The 23,354-nt window shown below is 49.6% G+C and overlaps 1 protein-coding gene across 1 annotated transcript; it reads right to left on the bottom strand.

Moving 5' to 3' along the window:
- Positions 1–1,529: 1,529 nt before the first annotated feature.
- On the bottom strand, positions 1,530–22,876 carry LOC144729010 (uncharacterized). The gene is made up of 2 exons (XM_078608845.1): positions 21,607–22,876; positions 1,530–1,762 (listed from the first exon to the last, which is right to left on the bottom strand). Exons 1-2 carry the CDS (start codon positions 22,874–22,876, stop codon positions 1,530–1,532), a joined length of 1,503 nt encoding a protein of 500 aa, XP_078464971.1.
- Positions 22,877–23,354: the final 478 nt, after the last annotated feature.

Raw genomic sequence — 23,354 nt, forward strand, 5'->3', positions numbered from 1 at the left:
TCTCCTCGGTGCTGATGTTCGCTCCAGCGCCGCCGGTTCTTAGACATCCCCCTTCGCCGCTGACATTGACCGTGGCCCGGGCACGAACTTCTCTCTCCTGGTTTCGCAATTGCGCTAAAACCACGACGCCGTACACGCTGCAGCAGATCTCCTTACAACACAAAGATCCCTCCACCCCGTCGAACCCTTTCGAGCAAACTGTGCAGAGCAAATGCTGTTTGCGAGCACATGTGAAGGCCGGTTAACGGGAACACGATGGATTGGGATAGTCAACAATCACGGCCGCCTTTGTCTTCCCCGCGCTGACGTTTAAAACACCGGCTCATTGCGAGGTTGAGTGGAACGATACTCGACTCACGAACTCATACAGAGATACAAAGATTCCCTCGCATATATTATAGCCTTTAGCAGGCTGTCGTGGGTGCAAGTGCTGTTAGCGAGCAACTACGAAGGCCGGCACGGGTGGGGTGGGGTGGGTGGGGGGCAGGACCACGTCCACCTACCTCGGGTTCGTAGCGCCAGTGCGCTAACCACTGTTCCACCGCTCCCCACACGCACACGTGCGCACGAAAACAACAAAGCCACGCCGTACAAAGAAGTCACAGTGCCTTTCGTAAACGTACACGGTCGTCGTTAGTGAAGTGTGTTTGACGAATAACAACAGCGGTACTTGGTGACACTGGCAATTGTTTATCCAGGAGGGCCACGCTAAGGCCTAGCTAGGCCTTTTTTCAGAAGGGTCCCGCTACATTGAGGTTTAAAAAATTTTTTTATTACCAAGATATTTTCAGCCAATTAATAATGAGTGTTTAAAATAACGATAATATGATGATAACAATTATAATGACAATTATAATAATTATTATTATACGAGAGGAGGAAACTGGAAAACATCCGGAAACACCCCCCACTCCCCCACTGCGCGAGGGTGCAACCCTCGATCCCCATACACAAACAGATGGCCAATTAGTCCCTCTCGCTGTTTACCTCCTTGTGCTGGCGAGCCAGAAGGGGGAGGGGGGGGGGCGAGTAGGGGGGGAGGTACGGCAAACCTCACCAAAGCCCACCCACAAATCCACACGACATCTGTGCTGGATAACAGACGCCACGTGCAGCACAACAACGTCAACCACGGCGCTCGTGCCAGGCTAGGTGCACGTTGAGTCACACGCGAAGGAGTCGATGCACCACCGCCACCACCACACTGGTGCCTGCTGTTCAGGAGGTTCACGGAACAGACGCAGGTGCCGTGAGTTGACTTGAGATGAGATGACTGGCAGATGCACCAGCGCTGTCCATAGTTGAGGGAGTGGGGGGGGGGTCCGGGGTGCCCCCCCCACCACCACCACAACCCAACGCCTTTAAACTCCCCGCCCCCCAAAGCGCGGGGCCCGGGGCGAACACCCCAATGTGCCGTGCGCTCGGGACGGCTCTGAGAGTAGAGCCACCAACACCACCAACAGCGGTAGCGAGGGAGCGATCAGCCCCTTGGCCGACCACCCACACCCCACCCCACCCCCTTGGTCCCTCTATAAAAAGGGGTTCCCCGCGTAGTACTGCAGCCGGTCCCGGTTCAGCTTCTTCTCCTTCATCCGCCGGTTCTGGAACCAGATCTTGACCTGTCGGTCGGTGAGGTTGAGAAGGCGCGAGAGCTGCAGTCGCTTCTCCTTGTTGATGTAGACGTTGAAGAAGAACTCTCGCTCGAGCTCGCGGATCTGGAACTTGGTGTAGGGGCAGCGCTTCTTGCGCACGCGGACAGCAGCTGTGGGTTAGGGGTTGTTGTTGTTGGTTGTTTGATTGATTGGTCGTTCGGTTGTTTTGGTTGTTCATGTGGATTTGAGAGGTGTGTGTGTGTGCGGTGGGAGACGTGCGTATGTGGTTGTGTGCACAGCGTGGTGGTGGTAGTGAATGGTGTGGTGTGTAGTGTGGTGGTGGTGATGTGTAGTGTGGTGGTGGTGGTGTGTGGTGGTGGTGGTGTGTAGTGTGGTGGTGATGGAGTGTAGTGTGGTGGTGGTGGTGTGTGGTGGTGGTGTGTAGTGTGGTGGTGATGGAGTGTAGTGTGGTGGTGATGTGTGTAGTGTGGTGGTGGTATGTAGTGTAGTGTGGTGGTGGTGTGTAGTGTAGTGTAGTGGTGTGTAGTGTGGTGGTGGTGATGGTGGTGGTGTGCAGTGTGGTGGTGGTGTGGAGTGTGGTGGTGGTGATGGTGGTGGTGTGTAGTGTGGTGGTGGTGTGTAATGTGGTGGTGATGGTGGTGGTGATGGTGTGTAGTGTGGTGGTGGTAGTGGTGTGTATCGTGTGGTGGTGTGCTGTGTGTGTGTTGTTGGTGGTGCGAATAGGGAAGAGACAGAGAGATGATGCGTATGCAGCGGTGTGTTGAGTAGAGTGTGTGTGTGTTGAGTAGAGTGTGTGTGTTGAGTAGAGTGTGTGTGTGTGTTGAGTAGAGTGTGTGTGTGTGTGTGTTGAGTAGAGTGTGTGTGTGTTGAGTAGAGTGTGTGTGTGTGTTGAGTAGAGTGTGTGTGTGTGTTGAGTAGAGTGTGTGTGTTGAGTAGAGTGTGTGTGTGTTAAGTAGAGTGTGTGTGTTGAGTAGAGTGTGTGTGTGTTGAGTAGAGTGTATGTGTGTGTTGAGTAGAGTGTATGTGTGTGTTGAGTAGAGTGTGTGTGTGTGTGTTGAGTAGAGTGTGTGTGTGTGTGTGTTGAGTAGATTGTGTGTGTGTGTGTTGAGTAGAGTGTGTGTGTGTTGAGTAGAGTGTGTGTGTGTTGAGTAGAGTGTGTGTGTGTTGAGTAGAGTGTGTGTGTGTTGAGTAGAGTGTGTGTGTGTTGAGTAGAGTGTGTGTGTGTTGAGTAGGGTGTGTGTGTGTGGTAGTGTGTGTGTGTGGTAGTGTGTGTGTTGAGTAGAGTGTGTGTGTGTTGAGTAGAGTGTGTGTGTGTTGAGTAGAGTGTGTGTGTGTTGAGTAGGGTGTGTGTGTGTGGTAGTGTGTGTGTGTGTGGTAGTGTATGTGTTGAGTAGAGTGTGTGTGTGTTGAGTAGAGTGTGTGTGTGTTGAGTAGAGTGTGTGTGTGTTGAGTAGGGTGTGTGTGTGTGGTAGTGTGTGTGTGTGGTAGTGTGTGTGTTGAGTAGAGTGTGTGTGTGTTGAGTAGAGTGTATGTGTGTGTTGAGTAGAGTGTGTGTGTGTTGAGTAGAGTGTGTGAGTGTTGAGTAGAGTGTATGTGTGTGTTGAGTAGAGTGTGTGTGTGTTGAGTAGAGTGTGTGAGTGTTGAGTAGAGTGTGTGTGTGTTGAGTAGGGTGTGTGTGTGTGGTAGTGTGTGTGTGTGGTAGTGTGTGTGTTGAGTAGAGTGTGTGTGTGTTGAGTAGAGTGTGTGTGTGTTGAGTAGAGTGTATGTGTGTGTTGAGTAGAGTGTGTGTGTGTGTTGAGTAGAGTGTGTGTGTGTTGAGTAGAGTGTGTGAGTGTTGAGTAGAGTGTATGTGTGTGTTGAGTAGAGTGTATGTGTGTGTTGAGTAGAGTGTGTGTGTGTGTTGAGTAGAGTGTGTGTGTGTTGAGTAGATTGTGTGTGTGTTGAGTAGAGTGTGTGTGTGTTGAGTAGAGTGTGTGTGTGTTGAGTAGAGTGTGTGTGTGTTGAGTAGAGTGTGTGTGTTGAGTAGAGTGTGTGTGTGTTGAGTAGAGTGTGTGTGTGTGGTAGTGTGTGTGTGGTAGTGTGTGTGTTGAGTAGAGTGTGTGTGTGTTGAGTAGAGTGTGTGAGTGTTGAGTAGAGTGTGTGTGTGTGTGTTGAGTAGAGTGTGTGAGTGTTGAGTAGAGTGTGTGTGTGTTGAGTAGAGTGTGTGTGTGTTCAGTAGAGTGTGTGTGTGTTGAGTAGAGTGTGTGTGTGTTGAGTAGAGTATGTGTGTGGTAGTGTGTGTGTGTGTTGAGTAAAGTGTGTGTGTGTTGAGTAGAGTGTGTGTGTGTTGAGTAGAGTGTGTGTGTGTTGAGTAGAGTAGAGTGTGTGTGTGTGTTGAGTAGAGTGTGTGTGTGTTGAGTAGAGTGTGTGTGTGTTGAGTAGAGTGGAGTGTGTGTTGAGTAGAGTGTGTGTGTGGTAGTGTGAGAAGGGGGAGAGGATTGGGTGAAAGAGCAGAAGATGGAGAGAGAGAGTGAGATGGAGAGAGAGGGAGTGTGTGTGTGTGTGTTGGGGGAGGGGAGTGTGTGTGTGTTGGGGGAGGGGGTGGGGAGTGTGAGTGTGTATGTGTTGGGGGAGGGGGTGACGTTCATTGTCGAGTGGGGTGGTGTGTGTGGGTGTGAGGTGGGGTGGATGTGCGTGGAGGGGATGAGAGAGAGTGAGGTACAATCTTGAGTGTGTGGGGTGAATGTACAGTGTTGGTGTGTTGTAACATTACAGTGCGGTGTGCGTGGGGTTGTGTAGGGAGGGCACGGGGAGGAAGAGGAGAGACAGATTAAATGTGGTGGTGTGTGTGGTGGTGTGTGTGGTTTGTGGGTGTGTGTGTGTGTGGTGTGGGTGTGTGTGTGGTGTGTGGTGGAGTGTGTGTGGTGGTGGTGGGGTGTGTGTGGTGGTGGTGGTGGTGGAGTGTGTGTGGTGGTGATGTGTGGTGGAGTGTGTGTGGTGGTGGTGGGGTGTGTGTGGTGGTGGTGGTGGTGGGGTGTGTGTGGTGGTGGTGGTGGGGTGTGTGTGGTGGTGGTGGTGGTGTGTGTGTGGTGGTGGTGTGTGTGGTTAGGTGGTTGTGGTGGAGTGTGGTGTGCGTGTATGTGTGGTGTGCGTGTGGTGGTGTGTGTGGTGGTGTGTGGTCGTGTGTGTGTGTAGTGGTGGAGCGTGGTGGTGTGTGTGTGTTCGCGTGCGACTGAATGCATGCGTGATGTAATAACAGATTGTGTGCAAGTAATATATAGATGGGATGGACGCGAATAGTGGGGGGTGAGGCGTGGGGCGGAGATTGTGTGTGTGCGTGTGTGCGTGTGTGCATGTGCGTGTGTGCATGTGTCACTGAGAGTATACGTGAGATGGTATTGCAAAGTTGTATATAATGTGTGCGTGGGACAGGAACGTAGTATATCATATTGATATTGTGTTGATGTGTGTATGTGTGGAGTGTTGTGTTCATGCATGCGTGTATAGTTGTGTGTGCGTGTGTAGCTCTGTGTGTGCGTGCGTGTGTGTGTACGGTTGTGTGTGTGTTTGATGTAAACGTTAGGTTATATTCACATTGTATACGTGTGTGCATGTACGTGTGTTAGTGCACGCGCGTATTATCATGTACACGTGTGTGCATGTGTATTGTGTATGTGTGCGTGTGGTTACGTGCGTGTCCCGATTGCGTGTGAAATATTGTGATTAGTGCAAGAAGGTACGTGCATGCGTAAGTACGTGTGCACGAGCCATCATGTATGTTGTGTGTGCGAGAGAGAGAGAGAGATGGTACGTGTATGAGATGATGCGTGCTTGTACACACACACGCGCACACACGCACACACGCGCACACACACACACGTTAAGCATTATCTGTATTACGATCAAACAGCATCAACAAACAACAACAACAACAGCATCAACAAACAACAACAGCATCAACAACAACAAACATCCAATTCGCAAGCGCAGTCGGGAGAAAGGCTCAATCCGCCGATTGGAGATGTATCTTTAGCAACACATAATGACACGTTCTAAAATGGTAACTTTTAATAAGCGTTATTCGCAGTCGGGGACTTTTGTAGGATGTTATGGTTAACGAACGTGCACGTTTCTTACTTAATAGGGTAATTTATCCTTATTTAATGTAATATGTTAAGTGACGAGATCGCCTCTGGGTCGATATCGAACTACGTAATTAAGCAATAGACCGATCGCATGTCAATCAATTAATTACGTGATCGGCCTCTTGATTAATTAAGTCACGAATCAAGCGATTAATTCCTTGATTAAGTAATGTATTAACTAATACGCTAGATCACGATTATAATTTCGTGCAATGCTATTGCTTTGAACATATTTACAGATTCGTTCTTTGAATTTTTTAAATCTACAATATAATATTCAATTATCGATACTGCTTGACACTGCTCACCGGCATTGTATACACACACACATAACAACACCTATAACAATGATGTAAGTACGGTTTTTATATTAGCCACATTATTGTAGTTAATATTTGTTGTGCCTGGTTGTACTTATCTATATTAAACCGTATAGAGTTAAAGTTCGTTATTTCGGCATTTGATAATTCGTCACGGCCACGCTTTCGGTATACAGTAATCCCTCGCCACTTCGCGGTTCAAGTTTTGCGGCCTCAGTGCATCGCGGATTTTTCGAACTGATTTAAAGGCCTCATTATACCTGTGCAGTAACACCATCATCATCATCATTCATCATCACATTCATCGAACTGCACAGGTCTGTCATCGTCGTCATTGTCATCGTCATCGTCATCGTCGTCGTCGTCATTATTACTAGAGTCAAGTCTCAAGATACTACTGTCATTGGTGAGTGTAGAACACCATGATACGTATCGTATGAGAGAGAGAGAGAGTGAATGTATAATATTAAGGTTTTATAATTAAATAGATTTAAGTAAATATATATATATATATAAAAAGTATAAATATACATATTTTAAACATTCTGGTACCCACACACACATATACGGAAATTCCTAGGGGGCCAATCCTACTTCGCGGATTTTCACCTATCGCGACGGGGTTCCGGTCCCCATTAACCGCGATAAACGAGGGATCACTGTATACTGTAATTGCACATTTGTAATACTATATATACATACGTCTATTAAATACACTCAATAATAATTATAACAATGATGAAGGTAACATATATTTATATATATAAGCCACATTATTGTACGTAGTACTTTTGTACCTGGTTGTACTTATCTACATTTCATCGTATACAGGTAGTCCCCGACTTACGACGATTCGACTTGTGATATTTCGATCTTACGATGGCGATAGCGATACGACAACATTCTAATATATTTTACATTTCGCGCGGCAGGCTGTCGGGATGTACTGTACGCATATAAAATAATAAAAATAAAACATAATAAAATAATTCTCACGACGTTTCGGCCACAACGCAAGCAGCCGTCCTCAGGTGAAGAACAGGTCTGTCGGGAAGACAGCGTCTGAATGACGGGAAGACAGCGTCTGAATGACGTATGAATGACGCTGTCTTTCCGACAGACCTGTTCTTCACCTGAGGACGGCTGCTTGCGTTGTGGCCGAAACGTCGTGAGAATTATTTTATTATGTTTTATTTGTATTACTTTATTATTTCCCTTCTACGTGACTTTACCGAAAGAACCAAGAAGATGAATCCCTGCAGTCACAAAAGCTTTAAATCGAAATGTACGCATATAGTTTATACAGTACGGTACTGTAAATTGCTCTGGTTTGCTAAATTATCACCATTCTTTAAGACTCCTGGGTAGGCGAGGCCATCTTCGACTTACGATATTTTCGACTTACGATGTGGTCGTCGTAACGCATCTCAATCGTAAGTCGGGGACTACCTGTAGTTGCAAATGTGTACTAAATTCATAATAATTGTAATACACCCGTCGTTGTTGCAAGGAAGCTAAGAGACAGCCGTCACCCATGTTCACGACCATCTCACAATCCTCCATTTAAGCAATAACGGAGCTCAATATGAAATGCCAAGAGACTACGTATTATGGGGTGGTTTTTAGGTCTGTTCTTCTAGGATTTCAAGAATATTCGGGTGAAAGAATAACATTAATATGTGAGCCGTGGGCAGTCTCCCTGTATTCGTTACTCCCAACTCTTCAGCGTCGCTATCTATAATAATAACTGTTATTAATAATGTAATTAAATCTTCCGCCATTTCAACTCAACTCTTCAACGCTTATTTATTTCCACGGAAAAATCCCGTGCAGCCAGCTACCCAGCTAGCTTCCGCGGCAACGGCCCAGGGGCAGCCGCCGTTACCAACAGCGTTACTGTTGGCATGGTGGAAAGGAGCCCAGTCAGCAGCCAGCCATCCAGCAAACACGAGGCACGGGTTATTTTTTACACGCAGTGCAACACAGCCCTTTGTCGATCCACTGCTGAATGAATGCGTGTAGATAATTGATGGCGTGGGGAGGGGGGGGGGTTGTTTGACCAGACTTCACCACGCTGGTCATTATGGTTTGGTGGAGTGGGGGCCGTGGCTGAACCGGTGCAGATTGTTAACTCGCCACCACTGGTGTTGGCCGTGAACGGGAATCGAACTGAGGTCGCCGGGTTCAAAGCGCAGTGCGCTAACCACTGCACCACCGCTCCCACTCCTACAGTCTATTGATATCGACTCTTAATGACTACCATTCATTTGTTGTGTGCGCAACAATTAACGTGTTGTTTTAAGTTTATTTACGTATGAAAATTACGATTATAATGTCGAATATCCAGCGCGCTGGTGAATGAGGTGTTGGCGGATCGATGGAAAGGTCGGATGTGTGTACACGTGGTCACGTGTGTACACGTGGTCACGTGTGTACGCACGCAAGGGCATTGATTTACTGCGTTGCACAACCACCGCGTGTGGGTGGGTGGGTCCGTTACATCGGTTTCTGGTGCGGATGGATACGACGGTCGGATACGCGGCGTTACTTCGTACTGGACGTACAGATTCGATGATGATGGTGATGACGGCGTTTTTTGAGTGTCAGATTTGTTGCCAGAAAGGCGCCACGCGTGTGTCAACAAATATTTTTTGTTAAAATTTATTTTTTTACTTGACTAGGCTCCTGCTATGTAAGTTAGAGAATAAAACTGAACAAAACGAGACGGTGAACAACATGACTTCTATTCCTGTTCACCACCACCACCACCGCCTTTTAATTAATAACCCCACTCACGATCTCAAGCACTGTCAAACCTCATTGCGTACAATTTTCTTTTGATAATTTGCTGCAGGACGCATCGGAATAAAGGCGCTGCTTTATAAATCTATATAATAGATTTTTCTCAAACCCCCACCGATACAACAATACAAACGAGGGGGTGGGGGGGTTACATCACAAGGAGACGAACACGAACGTAATCTACGTCCGGTGTTCCAATTGTAAATTCGCCCGCGGACGTGAAGACCGAGTGAAAGAGCCTCATGACCACGGGAGCTTCATGCACGCAGATAAATCATATTGCAATCTGGAAATGACCGGAGAAACCCCTTCCACCCCCCCTACTTCCCACCTATAACACGAGCAGCCGATAGACTCGTGGCAACAGATTTAGATTATTTGTTATTTCGGTAAAGTCACGGCGATAGAAAAATGTAAATAAAATAAAAAAAAACTACGACGTTTTGATCACAACACAAGCGATCGTCATCAATCGCTTGTATTGTGATCGAAACGTCGTAGTTTTTTATTTTATTTTAATTTTTTCTATCTACGCGACTTTACCGAAAGAACCAAGAATATGAATTCCTGCAGTCACGAAAGTTTTAAGTCAAAAAATATCAAAGACAAAGATGCCCCCCTCCCCTCTCCTCCCATGCCCCCCCCCCCACCGCCTTTTATAGACTGTTGAGTCACGTGCTGTGACGTGGCCAGCACCACACCCGGCCGCCTTTGTTTCCCTCGTGGCGACCTTTACAAATCGCACCGGGCACTCATTTTGAAGGCTGAGTCGACCTAGAGGAGGCCCGGGACCGGTTCAGATAATCGTCACTGGGTGCTGTTGCAATATCAACAACAACCGCCATTCACCACTAATTGGCGGTGACGTTACCACGGCGCTTGTGCCAGGCTACGTGCACCTTCAGGCAATATCACACGAAGGCACACAGGTGTGAGGTTTCGCAGTGAGCGTAGGTGGATATTGCTGCACTGATGAGGCCCAAGTATGGTGAAACAGGTTCGCAGTTTTACCTATCAACGCTGCATCATCGTCGCCGTCGTCACTGCTTCTGCAGCTGCTGTCAGTTTGTTCAACTTTTCTCGAATCGATATTGATGTGGACCGAACACAACAGGAACCACACCGCACTGCACTGAAACTATTTTGTTTAAATTATTATTTTACCGGGGTAAGGCCCCACCGAACTATGTAGCTCTCTGTCAGAAGCGACTTGGCCATTACAAATGACAGCTCAACGAAGTGTGGCTTATCACGTGGACATTCACAGCAGTGGCCAAAAACTCTTAAGCGCACGTTTCTAAACGTGACAACTTCTTCCAGGGAAATCATACTCTCTGGTTCTTTCGGGAAAAATCCGACGCTGCCTTTTTTTTTGTTCGCGCATTCACGGATGCCTGCGTCGTCTTGTTTTCACACGCACGCGAACGCGCGCGCGCGCGCACGTGTTCGCGTCTTGCTTGAAACACGCAAACGTGGTGCGCGTTACTGAATGTACAGCAGCTGTTGGGATGGCCACATTTTCTCAACCACCCCCCTTTGAGAGTGAGTTTGTGATTCTAAACGACACGCGTTCAAGCTCTGTCCAAGTGGTGGTCTGGGATGAGGCAGAGAGGCTTTGTTGTTACGTACAATACTGCACGCGCCGCTGTGTATCGTTAATATAATATCACGTGTTTTTATAGAGGGCGCCTTCATTCAAGGTGCTTGCCATAGCTTCCGGAGCGAAATGGAATCAGTCAGAATATGTATTACTGGTAGGAACCTCCTGGTTACACCAGCCCACAGCGGATTATTGTGTCCGTCCGTCGTGAATCAAAAAATGGGAGGGGTGGGGCTGGGTGGAGAGGGGAAGGTGGGGAGGGGCTGGGTGGAGAGGAGAGGGGAGGGTAGGGAGGGGCTGGGTGGGGAGGGGTGGGGCTGGGTGGGGAGGGGTGGGGCTGGGTGGGGAGGGGCTGGTCACCCAGTGGTGCCCTTATAAAACTTAACGTTTAACCTACTCACGCCGGCTTGTGCCCACCCTCACAGTCGGCCATATTTGCGGAATACACCACGCCGCCGTTGACCCTGGCCATTGACCGAGCAACCCAACGTTCCTACCAGCTCCCTCCGCAGGAATGTGTTTAGACTGGAGGAATCCGATGATCCGTATCGCTGTTTGTCTCAGATGTCCAGTAGAATGATGTAGACGTCAGGGGCGTGCCACGAGAATTGAGGAATGAGTGACAGCGATAGATGGATACTTGGGGATCACGAAAGGGCAGGGGAGGGACGGGAAGGAGTGGAGGGGCGAGGGTCGAGGAAGAGAATGTAGAAGAGGTGAGGCTTTGAGAGGAATGGAAAGAGGTTAACAAGGGGACTGCTTTGTGCACAGGGGTAGTGCTGCGTCTATGGACAGTGCTGCGTCTATGGGCAGTGTTAGTCTATGGGTAGTGTTGAGTCTATGGGCAGTGTTGATTCTATGAACAGTGTTGAGTCTATGAACAGTGTTGAGTCTATGGACAGTGCTGAGTCTATGGGCAGTGTTGAGTCTATGGGTAGTGCTGAGTCTATGGGCAGTGTTGAGTCTATGAACAGTGCTGAGTCTATGGACAGTGCTGAGTCTATGGGCAGTGTTGAGTCTATGAACAGTGCTGAGTCTATGGACAGTGCTGAGTATATGGGGAGTGCTGAGTCTGTGGGCAGTGTTGAGTCTATGGACAGTGCTGAGTCTATGGACAGTGTCGAGTCTATGGGCAGTGTTGAGTCTATGGACAGTGTTGAGTCTATGGACAGTGTCGAGTCTATGGGCAGTGTCGAGTCTATGGACAGTGTTGAGTCTATGGACAGTGTTGAGTCTATGGGCAGTGCTGAGTCTATGGGCAGTGCTGAGTCTATGGGCAGTGTTGAGTCTATGGGCAGTGCTGAGTCTATGAACAGTACTGAGTCTATGGGCAGTGTTGAGTCTATGGGCAGTGCTGAGTCTATGGACAGTGTTGAGTCTATGGACAGTGTCGTGTCTATGGGCAGTGTTGAGTCTATGGACAGTGTTGAGTCTATGGACAGTGTTGAGTCTATGGGCAGTGCTGAGTCTATGGGCAGTGCTGAGTCTATGGGCAGTGTTGAGTCAATGGGCAGTGCTGAGTCTATGAACAGTACTGCGTCTATGGGCAGTGTTGAGTCTATGGACAGTGTTGAGTCTATGGACAGTGTCGAGTCTATGGGCAGTGTCGAGTCTATGGACAGTGTTGAGTCTATGGACAGTGTTGAGTCTATGGGCAGTGCTGAGTCTATGGGCAGTGCTGAGTCTATGGGCAGTGTTGAGTCTATGGGCAGTGCTGAGTCTATGAACAGTACTGAGTCTATGGGCAGTGTTGAGTCTATGGGCAGTGCTGAGTCTATGGACAGTGTTGAGTCTATGGACAGTGTCGTGTCTATGGGCAGTGTTGAGTCTATGGACAGTGTTGAGTCTATGGACAGTGTTGAGTCTATGGGCAGTGCTGAGTCTATGGGCAGTGCTGAGTCTATGGGCAGTGTTGAGTCTATGGGCAGTGCTGAGTCTATGAACAGTACTGCGTCTATGGGCAGTGTTGAGTCTATGGACAGTGTTGAGTCTATGGACAGTGTCGAGTCTATGGGCAGTGTCGAGTCTATGGACAGTGTTGAGTCTATGGACAGTGTTGAGTCTATGGGCAGTGCTGAGTCTATGAGCAGTGCTGAGTCTATGGGCAGTGTTGAGTCTATGGGCAGTGCTGAGTCTATGAACAGTACTGAGTCTATGGGCAGCGTTGAGTCTATGGGCAGTGCTGAGTCTATGGACAGTTTTGAGTCTATGGACAGTGTCGTGTCTATGGGCAGTGTTGAGTCTATGGACAGTGTTGAGTCTATGGACAGTGTCGTGTCTATGGGCAGTGTTGAGTCTATGGGCAGTGTTGAGTCTATGGACAGTGCTGAGTCTATGGTCAGTGCTGAGTCTATGGGCAGTGTTGAGTCTATTGGCATTGTTGAGTCTATGGTCAGTGTTGAGTCTCTGGGCAGTGTGAGTCTATGGACAATGCTGAGTCTATGGACAGTGCTGAGTCTATGGGCAGTGTTGAGTCTATGGGCAGTGCTGAGTCTATGGACAGTGTTGAGTCTATGGACAGTGTCGTGTCTATGGGCAGTGTTGAGTCTATGGACAGTGTTGAGTCTATGGACAGTGTTGAGTCTATGGGCAGTGCTGAGTCTATGGGCAGTGCTGAGTCTATGGGCAGTGTTGAGTCTATGGGCATTGCTGAGTCTATGGGCAGTGCTGAGTCTATGAGCAGTGTTGAGTCTATGGGCAGTGCTGAGTCTATGGGTAGTGTTGAGTCTATGGGCAGTGCTGAGTCTATGGGCAGTGCTGAGTCTATAGGTAGTGTTGAGTCTATGGGCAGTGTGAGTCTATGGGCAGTGTTGAGTCTATGAACAGTGCTGAGTCTATGGGTCGTGTTGAGTCTATGGGCAGTGTGAGTCTATGGGCAGTGTTGAGTCTATTGGCATTGTTGAGTCTATGGTCAGTGTTGAGTCTCTGGGCAGTGTGAGTCTATGGACAATGCTGAGTCTATGGACAGTGTTGAGTCTATGGGCAGTGCTGAGTCTATGAGCAGTGTTGAGTCTATGGGCAGTGCTGAGTCTATGGGTAGTGTTGAGTCTGTGGGCAGTGCTGAGTCTATGGGCAGTGCTGAGTCTATGGGTAGTGTTGAGTCTATGGGCAGTGTGAGTCTATGGGCAGTGTTGAGTCTATGAACAGTGCTGAGTCTATGGGTCGTGTTGAGTCTATGGGCAGTGTGAGTCTATGGGCAGTGTTGAGTCTATTGGCATTGTTGAGTCTATGGTCAGTGTTGAGTCTCTGGGCAGTGTGAGTCTATGGACAATGCTGAGTCTATGGACATTGCTGAGTCTATGGGCAGTGTTGAGTCTATTGGCATTGTTGAGTCTATGGTCAGTGTTGAGTCTATGGGCAGTGTTGAGTCTATGGGCAGTGTTGAGTCTATGCACAGTGCTGAGTCTATGGGCAGTGTTGAGTCTATGGGCAGTGTTGAGTCTATGGGCAGTGCTGCTTAATGTACACAGGAAGTTCATTCCAGTGGAGGAGTGCAAGGAGATCATCTGGTAAATGCATATAAACTTAAATTATTGTGGAAACCTTGTGAACAAGATTCTTTATAGCTCATCGGATTGCTGCCCTCGGGTGAGGTGGTTATGACGCTGGCCTCAAACATCCGGGGATCGCCAGGCCCATTCCGATCGCCCGGAGCGGCAGGTGAGACAATGGTGCAAATTGTCCGAACTTAATCATCTCATGTCGGTATGTAGAGAAGCTTACGCCAATTATAACATTGTACATAAAATGACAGTGGTTGAGATCATAAACAACAGTGGGGTTGTTGTTCTTAAAGTGGTGGTGGTGGTGGGGATATGGCGACAAGTTCGTAGAGCAGGAGGGAGTGATTAAGGGAGGGGTTGGGGTAGTGATTGGGGTAGTGATAGGGGTAGTGATAGGGGTATAAGTAGTGATAGGGGTAGTGAAATGGGTTGGGGTAGTGATTGGGGTAGTGATAGGAGTATACGTAGTGATATGGATTGGGGGTAGTGATAGGGGTTTGGGTAGTGATAGCGGTGGTGATCGGGGTAGTGGTGGGGGTAGTTATAGTGGTAGTTATAGGGGTAGTTATAGGGGTAGGGCTCTCCAACACACCAGTGTGCTGTACTAGTGACGAATTGGTCACGTTCTGTTTACGTGACAACCCTTACTCGTTGGCTGTGTCGGGTGGTGGAGGGGTTTAACGACACATTCATATATTTACGCGATCTAACCAAAAAAACCTCTATTATGGATGATATTGTTGTTGTTGTTCAGAGTGGAGGTGATGACATTGGTTCGGAGCGCACTGCGCATTGTAAACCCGCGCGGACTAGAGTTCGATTCCAGACAACGGCCTGCATCAGTGGCGAGTGGAATATATAGACAGGTTCCTGAGTGGTGAAGTATGGTCACGCATCCCCCATGTGACCGACCCATGCCTTTGGGGGGGGGGGGCGACTCATCTAGCAGTGGATAGACACAGGGTGTTAACTGGCGAGATGTTAACGCCCTCGCCTGGTATACAGGAGGTCGTGGGTTCGATCCGTCACCTGCTGTTTATTTGGAGTTTGCGTGTCTCTCTCCCTGTTATCGCGTGGATTTTTCTCCGGGTCCTCCGCTTTTTCCCTCCGCATTTAGAATCAACATCACGCGTTTAGAGTATTTGGCTGCTATGAATTTCCACGCGATGATAAGCCACTTCGTTGAGCTATCATTTGTGGCCAGGTGGCTTCTGAAAAAAGAGCTCTCAATAGCTCAGTCGGCCTTACCTGGTAAAAATGAAAAAAAATAGTATAGAATAAACTACGATAGGCGAATGCGATCATTATTGATACTACATTGCCACAGTACGTTTATACAAATATATAGCTACTATTTTATAATTTACGCATATACTCGTATGCGTGTGAATTTAAATAGGCGGTATGAATTGCATAGTTTACACCAATGTACAATGAATAAGTACCCCGTGTGCTGTTTGAATATCAGCACTTTGGGGAGACAAAGGCGGCCGGGCGTGGTGCTAGCCACCCACCCCCTCGTGTGCCGTGTCGGCCTTAATAGGTGCTCTCTAACAGCATTTGCCACAACAGTCTGTTAAGGCTACACGGGGGAGCTTTGTCTTTATCTGTATTCATTATGTAATCAAAACACCCGCTGTGTACAGACGAACAGACGTGTGCATATCTATATATTTTTTTTTATAGTCCATGCATTAAATTGTAAACTTAAAACATTTGACTCTTTATATAAATTATGTTGATGTAAGTCATATGGCGTTCATGTAATGAATTATTAACATGACACAATATTTAATATTCCACAAATTCAACTATATTTTGTAATTACTAACGAACACCATTATCTGCATTGTGCCTGTTATATTATCTTGCCTAATAATACAATTTGAGAAAAAAAACCACCATAAAGTTAAATAATAATAATGATGACAAAACGTAATTCCCAACCCTGTTTCAATCCACTGCTGGATGAAGCCCGTGCCGGTTGGGAGGCTTGTTTGACCATACTTCACCACGCTGATCAAGTGCCAATTTGTGAATCTGTTCAGATGTAGAGATATCACTCGCCACTGATGCAAGCCGTGGGTAGGAGTCGAACTCGGTTAGCAAGGTTTCATAGCGCATCGCGCTAACCTCCGCTTGATACGTATCGTTTATAGATTAATTCGTGAATTCGTTCATTCACACATGAGTCTAGAGTAGGTGTGTGTGTGTTCACGTACTCGATACGTGTAGGTCCAGGACCGCTTCAGATAATCGTCACCGGTCTAGGCCGTGAGCGCGAATCGAACTCGGGATCTCCTAGGTTCATAGCGTGGTGTAGCAGCACTAACCACTGCGCCACCGCTCCCCAGGAGTGTAAACGCGCACGTACAAACACACGTACACACACACAGACACGTACACACACACACACGTACGCACACACACGTACACACACGTACAAACACGTACACACACACGTACACACTTACACACGTACACACACACGTACACACACGTACACACAAACACGTACAAACACGTACACACACACACGTACAAACACGTACACACACGTACACACACACGTACAAACACGTACACACACGTACACGTACGCACACGTAGACACACGTACACACTTGTATAGAAACGCACATTTCAGTCTTGGCACTCGTGCGTTTTGCACAGTCTACGCTTGTACACGTGGACATTGTACGCAATGAGATGGATGCTATAGTACTGTGCAGTGTACGGGTTTGTTTGGATACGATGCGCTCTCACGAAGAGCCATTGCCCGAAACGTCGCCTGTTTTTTACTTTTAAGGCCACAGTATTAATGACGAATGCATTGTATTGCGTTTTACAAAATACATGTATGCAGAAATTATCATTCGAACCAACTTAGTTATGAACACATACAGACAATGATCCTCTGTGTAGCCTGAACAGACTGTTGGGGCAAGTGCTGTTAGCGAGCAGCACCTATGAAGGCTGGGGGTGGACAACACCACGCCCGGCCGCCTTTGTCTCCCCAGTGGCGATGTTTACAACTCCGCGCCGGGCACTCATTTGCGACTGAGTCGACCTAGGGGAGGTCTAGCACCGATGCAGTTAATCGTCACTTGTGTTAGTTGGTGGCCGCGTGCGTGAAAATGCACAGAAATATATAACGTGTGTACGGGCATATACCACCCTATATAAAGAACTAGACAGTCAGAGCAATGCTGTTAACGAGCACATATTAAGACCGGATCGGCGCATCGAGCCACAGCACAACGCCGTCTGTAGTCTGATTGTGAACCACGCCCGGCCGCCTTTGTCTTCCCGGCGCCGATACTCACACCCCCACAGCGCCAGGTACTCGTTTAAGTGCGAATCGACCTGTAGCAGGCCCGGGATCAGTTCCGATATAACTCTTAGCTCCGGTCAGCAATTTAACTCAGCTGTGGTCGGTAGGTGGGTAGGCAGTGCGCCAACTACTGCGCCACCGCTCCCCGCGTATCACCACGAGTTTCATTCCCTGCGAGTATCACTTACGCAAAGCGCACACACACACACGTTCAGACACAGAGTAAAGCTTTTATAATGACAAATATGTAACGTAGTTTACACGGCTAGCTACTCATGCGTATACACATAAGTACACACGCGTGCATAGCCACGAAGTGTATTTATAATATCCCTCATTCATACATATATATACATAAATAAATACAGAGATACCCCGTATATCCTTCATATACTTTCTGGGAAAGTAGTGTTTGCGAGCACCTATGAATGCCGGCGCGGGACACGAGGGGGTTGGGTGGCCAGCACCACGCCCGGTCGCCTTTGTCTCCCCAGTAATCATTTGAGGCTGAGTCGACCTAGAGGAGGCCCAGGACGGGTTCAAATAATCGTCACTGGTGGTGTTGGTGGCCGTGAGCGGGAATTGAACTCGGGTCGCCGGGTTCGTAGCGCAGCGCGCTAACCACTGCGCCACCGCTCCCCCATATATACAGACACACACATAACTACACGATTATATATATACACAAACACGCAGACATGTAATCAAACACACAACCACCACTCGCGCGGCTACACACACACACAACCACACACTCACAGACACAACTACACACAATTTGCATGTACACAGATGCGCACGTGTGCGTGCATGTGTGTGTCGAACTTCTGTCGCACCGTACGTGGCCGACCAGCTGCAATACTTAGAATGTCACACGTACATATGCACGCACACTGAACCATCCCCGTTACACACACACACATCCATATAACCACAACCTCACACACCACCAAATGACAACCACACACATCTATGCAACCTAACACTACAGCGACAATCACACGCTCGTGCTCACAACATTACAACCTACACATAGGACGGTAAGCAACCACACAATCGCGCGCACACACAACCACACACACACACACAGATATAGTCATGTACACTCTGCGAGATACACAGACACACAACCACACACACACACAGATATAGTGGTGCACACGATGCGAGGTGCACACAGACACATAACTACACACACACAGATATAGTGGTGCACACGATGCGAGGTGCACACAGACACATAACTACACACACACATATATAGTGGTGCACACGATGCGAGGTGCACACAGACACATAACTACACACACACAGATATAGTGGTGCACACGATGCGAGGTGCACACAGACACATAACTACACACACACATATATAGTCATGTACAGGATGCGAGATGCACACAGACACACAACCACACACACACAGATATAGTCATGTACACTCTGCGAGATACACACAGACACACAACCACACACACACACAGATATAGTCATGTACACGATGCGAGATGCACACAGACACACAACCACACACACACAGATATAGTCATGTACACGATGCGAGATACACACAGACACACAACTACACACACACACATATATAGTCATGTACAGAATGCGAGATGCACACAGACACACAACCACACACACACAAATATAGTCGTGTACACGATGCGAGATGCACACAGACACACAACTACACCCAGATATAGTCATGTACACGATGCGAGATGCACACAGACACACAACTACACACACACAGATATAGTTATGCAAACTATGCGAGATGCACACAGACAACCATATGCATAAGCACACACACACAACTACACACACGAGATAAACACAGACACACAAAATGACAATACACGCATTAGAGCTATACACAACCATACAAACAAAATGGCACACGGTTGGCTACGTACGGTGCGAAAGAAGTTCAACATACATACAGAGCCACACATTCACAGACCCATGAACACGAAATCAAATACAGTGATACATAACCACATACAGATCATAACCACTCACATAAGTGATAACACTCAACCGCACTCAACATTACTACATTGGCACACACCGTCACATTCAACTGCATACAAAGACCCCCATATAGCCTTTACAGCCTGTAGGGGCAAGTGCTGTTAGCAAGCGCCTATGAAGGCCGGCACAGCACCCGAGCGGGTGATGTTTAGACACCAGGTACTCATTTTAGGCTGAGTCGACCTAGGAGAGCCCCTGGACCGGTTCAAATAATCGTCACTGGCGCTGGCCCTGAGCGGGAATCGAACCCGGGTCGCCAGGTTCGTAGCGCAGCGCGCTAACCGCTACACTACCGCTCCCACTGCATACAACCACACACAACCACACACAACCACACACAACCACACACAATCGTGGATGCAAATCCACACTCAACCACACAAAGACAAAGATCCCCCGTATAGCCTTAACAGACTGTAGGGGCAAGTGCTGTTAGCGAGCACCAATGAAGGCCGTCACAGGACACACGAGGGGGTTGGGGTGGCCAGCACCACGCCCGGCCGCCTTTGTCTCTCCAGTAGCGATGTTTACACACCTGCACCAGGTTCTCATTTGAGACTGAGTCGACCTAGGGGAGACCTGGGACCTGCTCAGATAATCGTCACTGGAATTGGCCGTGAGCGGGAATCGAACTCGCCTCGCTGGGTTCATAGCGCAGCGCGTTAACCACTACACTACCGCAACTACAAATACGAACATCCACACAACAATCACATATACACAGAACCACAACAACAACAACACACAGATATAAATACTGTACCAAAGACAAAGATCCACCCACCCCCCGTATAGCCTGAATAGACTGTTGGAGTAAGTGCTGCTAGCGAGTAGCACCGATGCAACGACTTGCACATAATCACACACACACACAAAGACAACCACACACACACACACAACCACAAAGACAACCACACACACACATAACCAGAGAGACACAGCCACACAAACACAAAACCACGACAACAACAACAAGACACTCGGAACCACACACACAACCATACACAACCACACACACACAGAGCCACAAAGACAACCACACACACACATAACCAGAGAGACACAGCCACACAAACACAGAACCACGACAACAACAACACACTCGGAACCACACACACAACCATACACAACCACACACACACAGAGCCACAAAGACAACACACACACACACATAACCAGAGAGACACAGCCACACAAACACAGAACCACGACAACAACAACACACTCGGAACCACACACACAACCATACACAACCACACACACACAGAGCCACAAAGACAACCACACAGGCGTAAATACACACATATCCACACACACATACAAGCAAGACATGCACAACCAAAACAAACGACACGCACAATCGCACAGCTAACACACACACAGCCAGACACACACACGCACACACCCACGCACACGCAGAGCCACACACACACGCACACAGCCTACGCACACAGCCACACACACGCGCACACACGCACACAGCCACACGCACGCGCACACACGCACACAGCCACACGCACGGAGCCACACACAGACGCACACAGCTAGACACAGACGCACACAGCTAGACACACGCACACACACAGCTAGACACACCCACACACAGACACACACAGCCACACACACAGCTACACACACACACAGGAACACACACAGCCACACACACGCACACAGCTAGACACACCCACACACAGGCACACACACAGCCACAGACACGCACACAGCTAGACACACCTACACACAGGCACACACACAGCCACACACACGCACACAGCTAGACACACCCACACATAGGCACACACACAGCCAGACACACGCACACAGCTAGACACACCCACACACTGACACACACACCCACACACACACCCACACACACATACATAGACACACACACACACTGACACACACACACACACTGACACACACACACACACTGAGACACACACACTGACACACACACACACACACTGACACACACACACTGACACACACAGACACACACACACAGAAACACACTGAAACACACACACACACACTGACACACACACACACAGACACACACACCCACACACAGACACACACACACTGACACACACACACACTGACACACACACACACTGACACACACACACCCGCACACACACACACCCACACGCACACACAGACACCCACACACACACACACACACTGACACACACACACTGACACACACACACAGACACACACACACTGACACACACAGGCGCAACTCGCACGCGCGCACTCACGGACGGGTCCCGCTGTCCCCGCTGCGTCCGCGGCGTCTCGCGGGTGCCGAGCGGGACTCGCGTCCCCCCCGCTCCCCGCTCCTCCTCCACCACCACCACCACCACCGCCACCACCACCACCACCACTCCTGTGCCGCGGCGAACTTTCCCCTTCTCCCTTCCTCTCTCCTCCCTCTCTCTCGGCTGCCCCCTTATGATGATGATGCTGCTGCTGCTGATGATGATGACCACCGCCACCCACCTCCCCGTGCTCCCCACAATGATTCAAATCGTGCAAATGCATTTGCATCGCTCCAGCGCCACCACCACCACCGCCGCCAGCAGCAGCAGCAGCAGCGATGCCCTCCATCACCCCGTCGTACGACGCCGCTTCGAAGAACTGATCGAAGCCCTGCGGCAGGACCCCGTTGCGTCCCACCGCGCTGAAGAATCCCGTTCCGCGCGAAGCCGCCGCCGCAGCCGCAGCAGCCGCGGCCGCCGCGTGAGCAGCGGCAGCGGCTTGTGCGTAAGCGGCGTGTGCCGATGTGGGCGATGAGAAGTAGTGTCTGTACAGCTGGTCCCCGGGACCACCACCACCACCACCGCCACCACCGCCACCACCACCACCCGTGGCACACGCAGCAGCAGCAGCGGCAGCGGCTGCGGTGGTGTTGGTGGTGGTGGTGGTGCCACCCTTCAACATCGCCAGTTCCGCGTGTGCGGCGAATTCTGCGCGCTGCTGCGGGTGCAGATGATCCCCCGAGGGGCCGTGGCCGGGGAACGCGTGCGCTGACACTTCGTCGTTGGCTGCTGCGATGCTGTTGCTGCTGCTGCTGATGCTGCTGTTGTTGTTGCTGCTGTTGTTGCTTCTGCTGTCAGCACCGCCAATACCGCCACCACCATCAGCAGCAGCAGCACCGTTAGCCACAGTTGATATTGCCAAACCACCGTCACCGTCACCATCACCACAACCTCCTGCAGCAGCAGCAGCAACAGCAGCACCGCCAGCTGTGCCAGCGCTCCGTCCAATGTACTTGTGGTGGTGGTGGTGGTTGTCTTGGACTGCTGTGCCTCCTCCGTACGCTGCCCGGTACGGGGAGAAGTGATCTGGCCGGTGGGGATGGTGGTGGTGGTGGTGTGGATGGTGGTGGTGGTGGTGGGGATGGTGGTGGTGTCCACTCTGCATGTAGTACGCGGGACAACTGGGCAGGTAGACACTGGAGGCGTTTGCACTTCGCTCATCGAACTCTGCAGCAGCAGCAGCTGCAGCAGCAGCCGCAGCCGCCGCCATTCCGTCTTGCATCAAGTGAGGGGATAGGCGGACCCCAGCGCCCGGATAAACGAGGTTGAGCGACCCCAGCATCGATCGGCTGAGTTCCCACCCACCCACCCACCACCACCCACCACCACCCACCCACCACCACCACCACCCACCACCACCACCCACCCACCACCACACACACAGCGTCAAATGATTGTCTCTCTCCCTCTCCTCTCTCTCTCGCTTCGCTCTGTCTCCTTCTCTCTCTCTCTCTCGCTCGATCTCTCGCTCGTTCTCTCGCTCGTTCCCTCTCTCTCTCCGCGCCCGATCCGTGTCGTGTCGACTCGGAGCGAGGTGGCCGGCGATGCCGAGATCGTAGCCGTGTCGCCCCCCTCTCTCCACGCGCGCTTCTTCTTGTTGCTCCGAGGCGCTCGAGTGAGCGATCACTTTTCCCTGCACTTTTCTTCAGCTCTCTCTCTCTCGACGTCTCCTCCTCCTTCTTCTGACG

This window comes from Lampetra planeri, chromosome 31 (assembly GCF_965212315.1).
Source record: "Lampetra planeri chromosome 31, kcLamPlan1.2.h2, whole genome shotgun sequence".
In the NCBI taxonomy this organism is placed as follows: domain Eukaryota; kingdom Metazoa; phylum Chordata; class Hyperoartia; order Petromyzontiformes; family Petromyzontidae; genus Lampetra; species Lampetra planeri.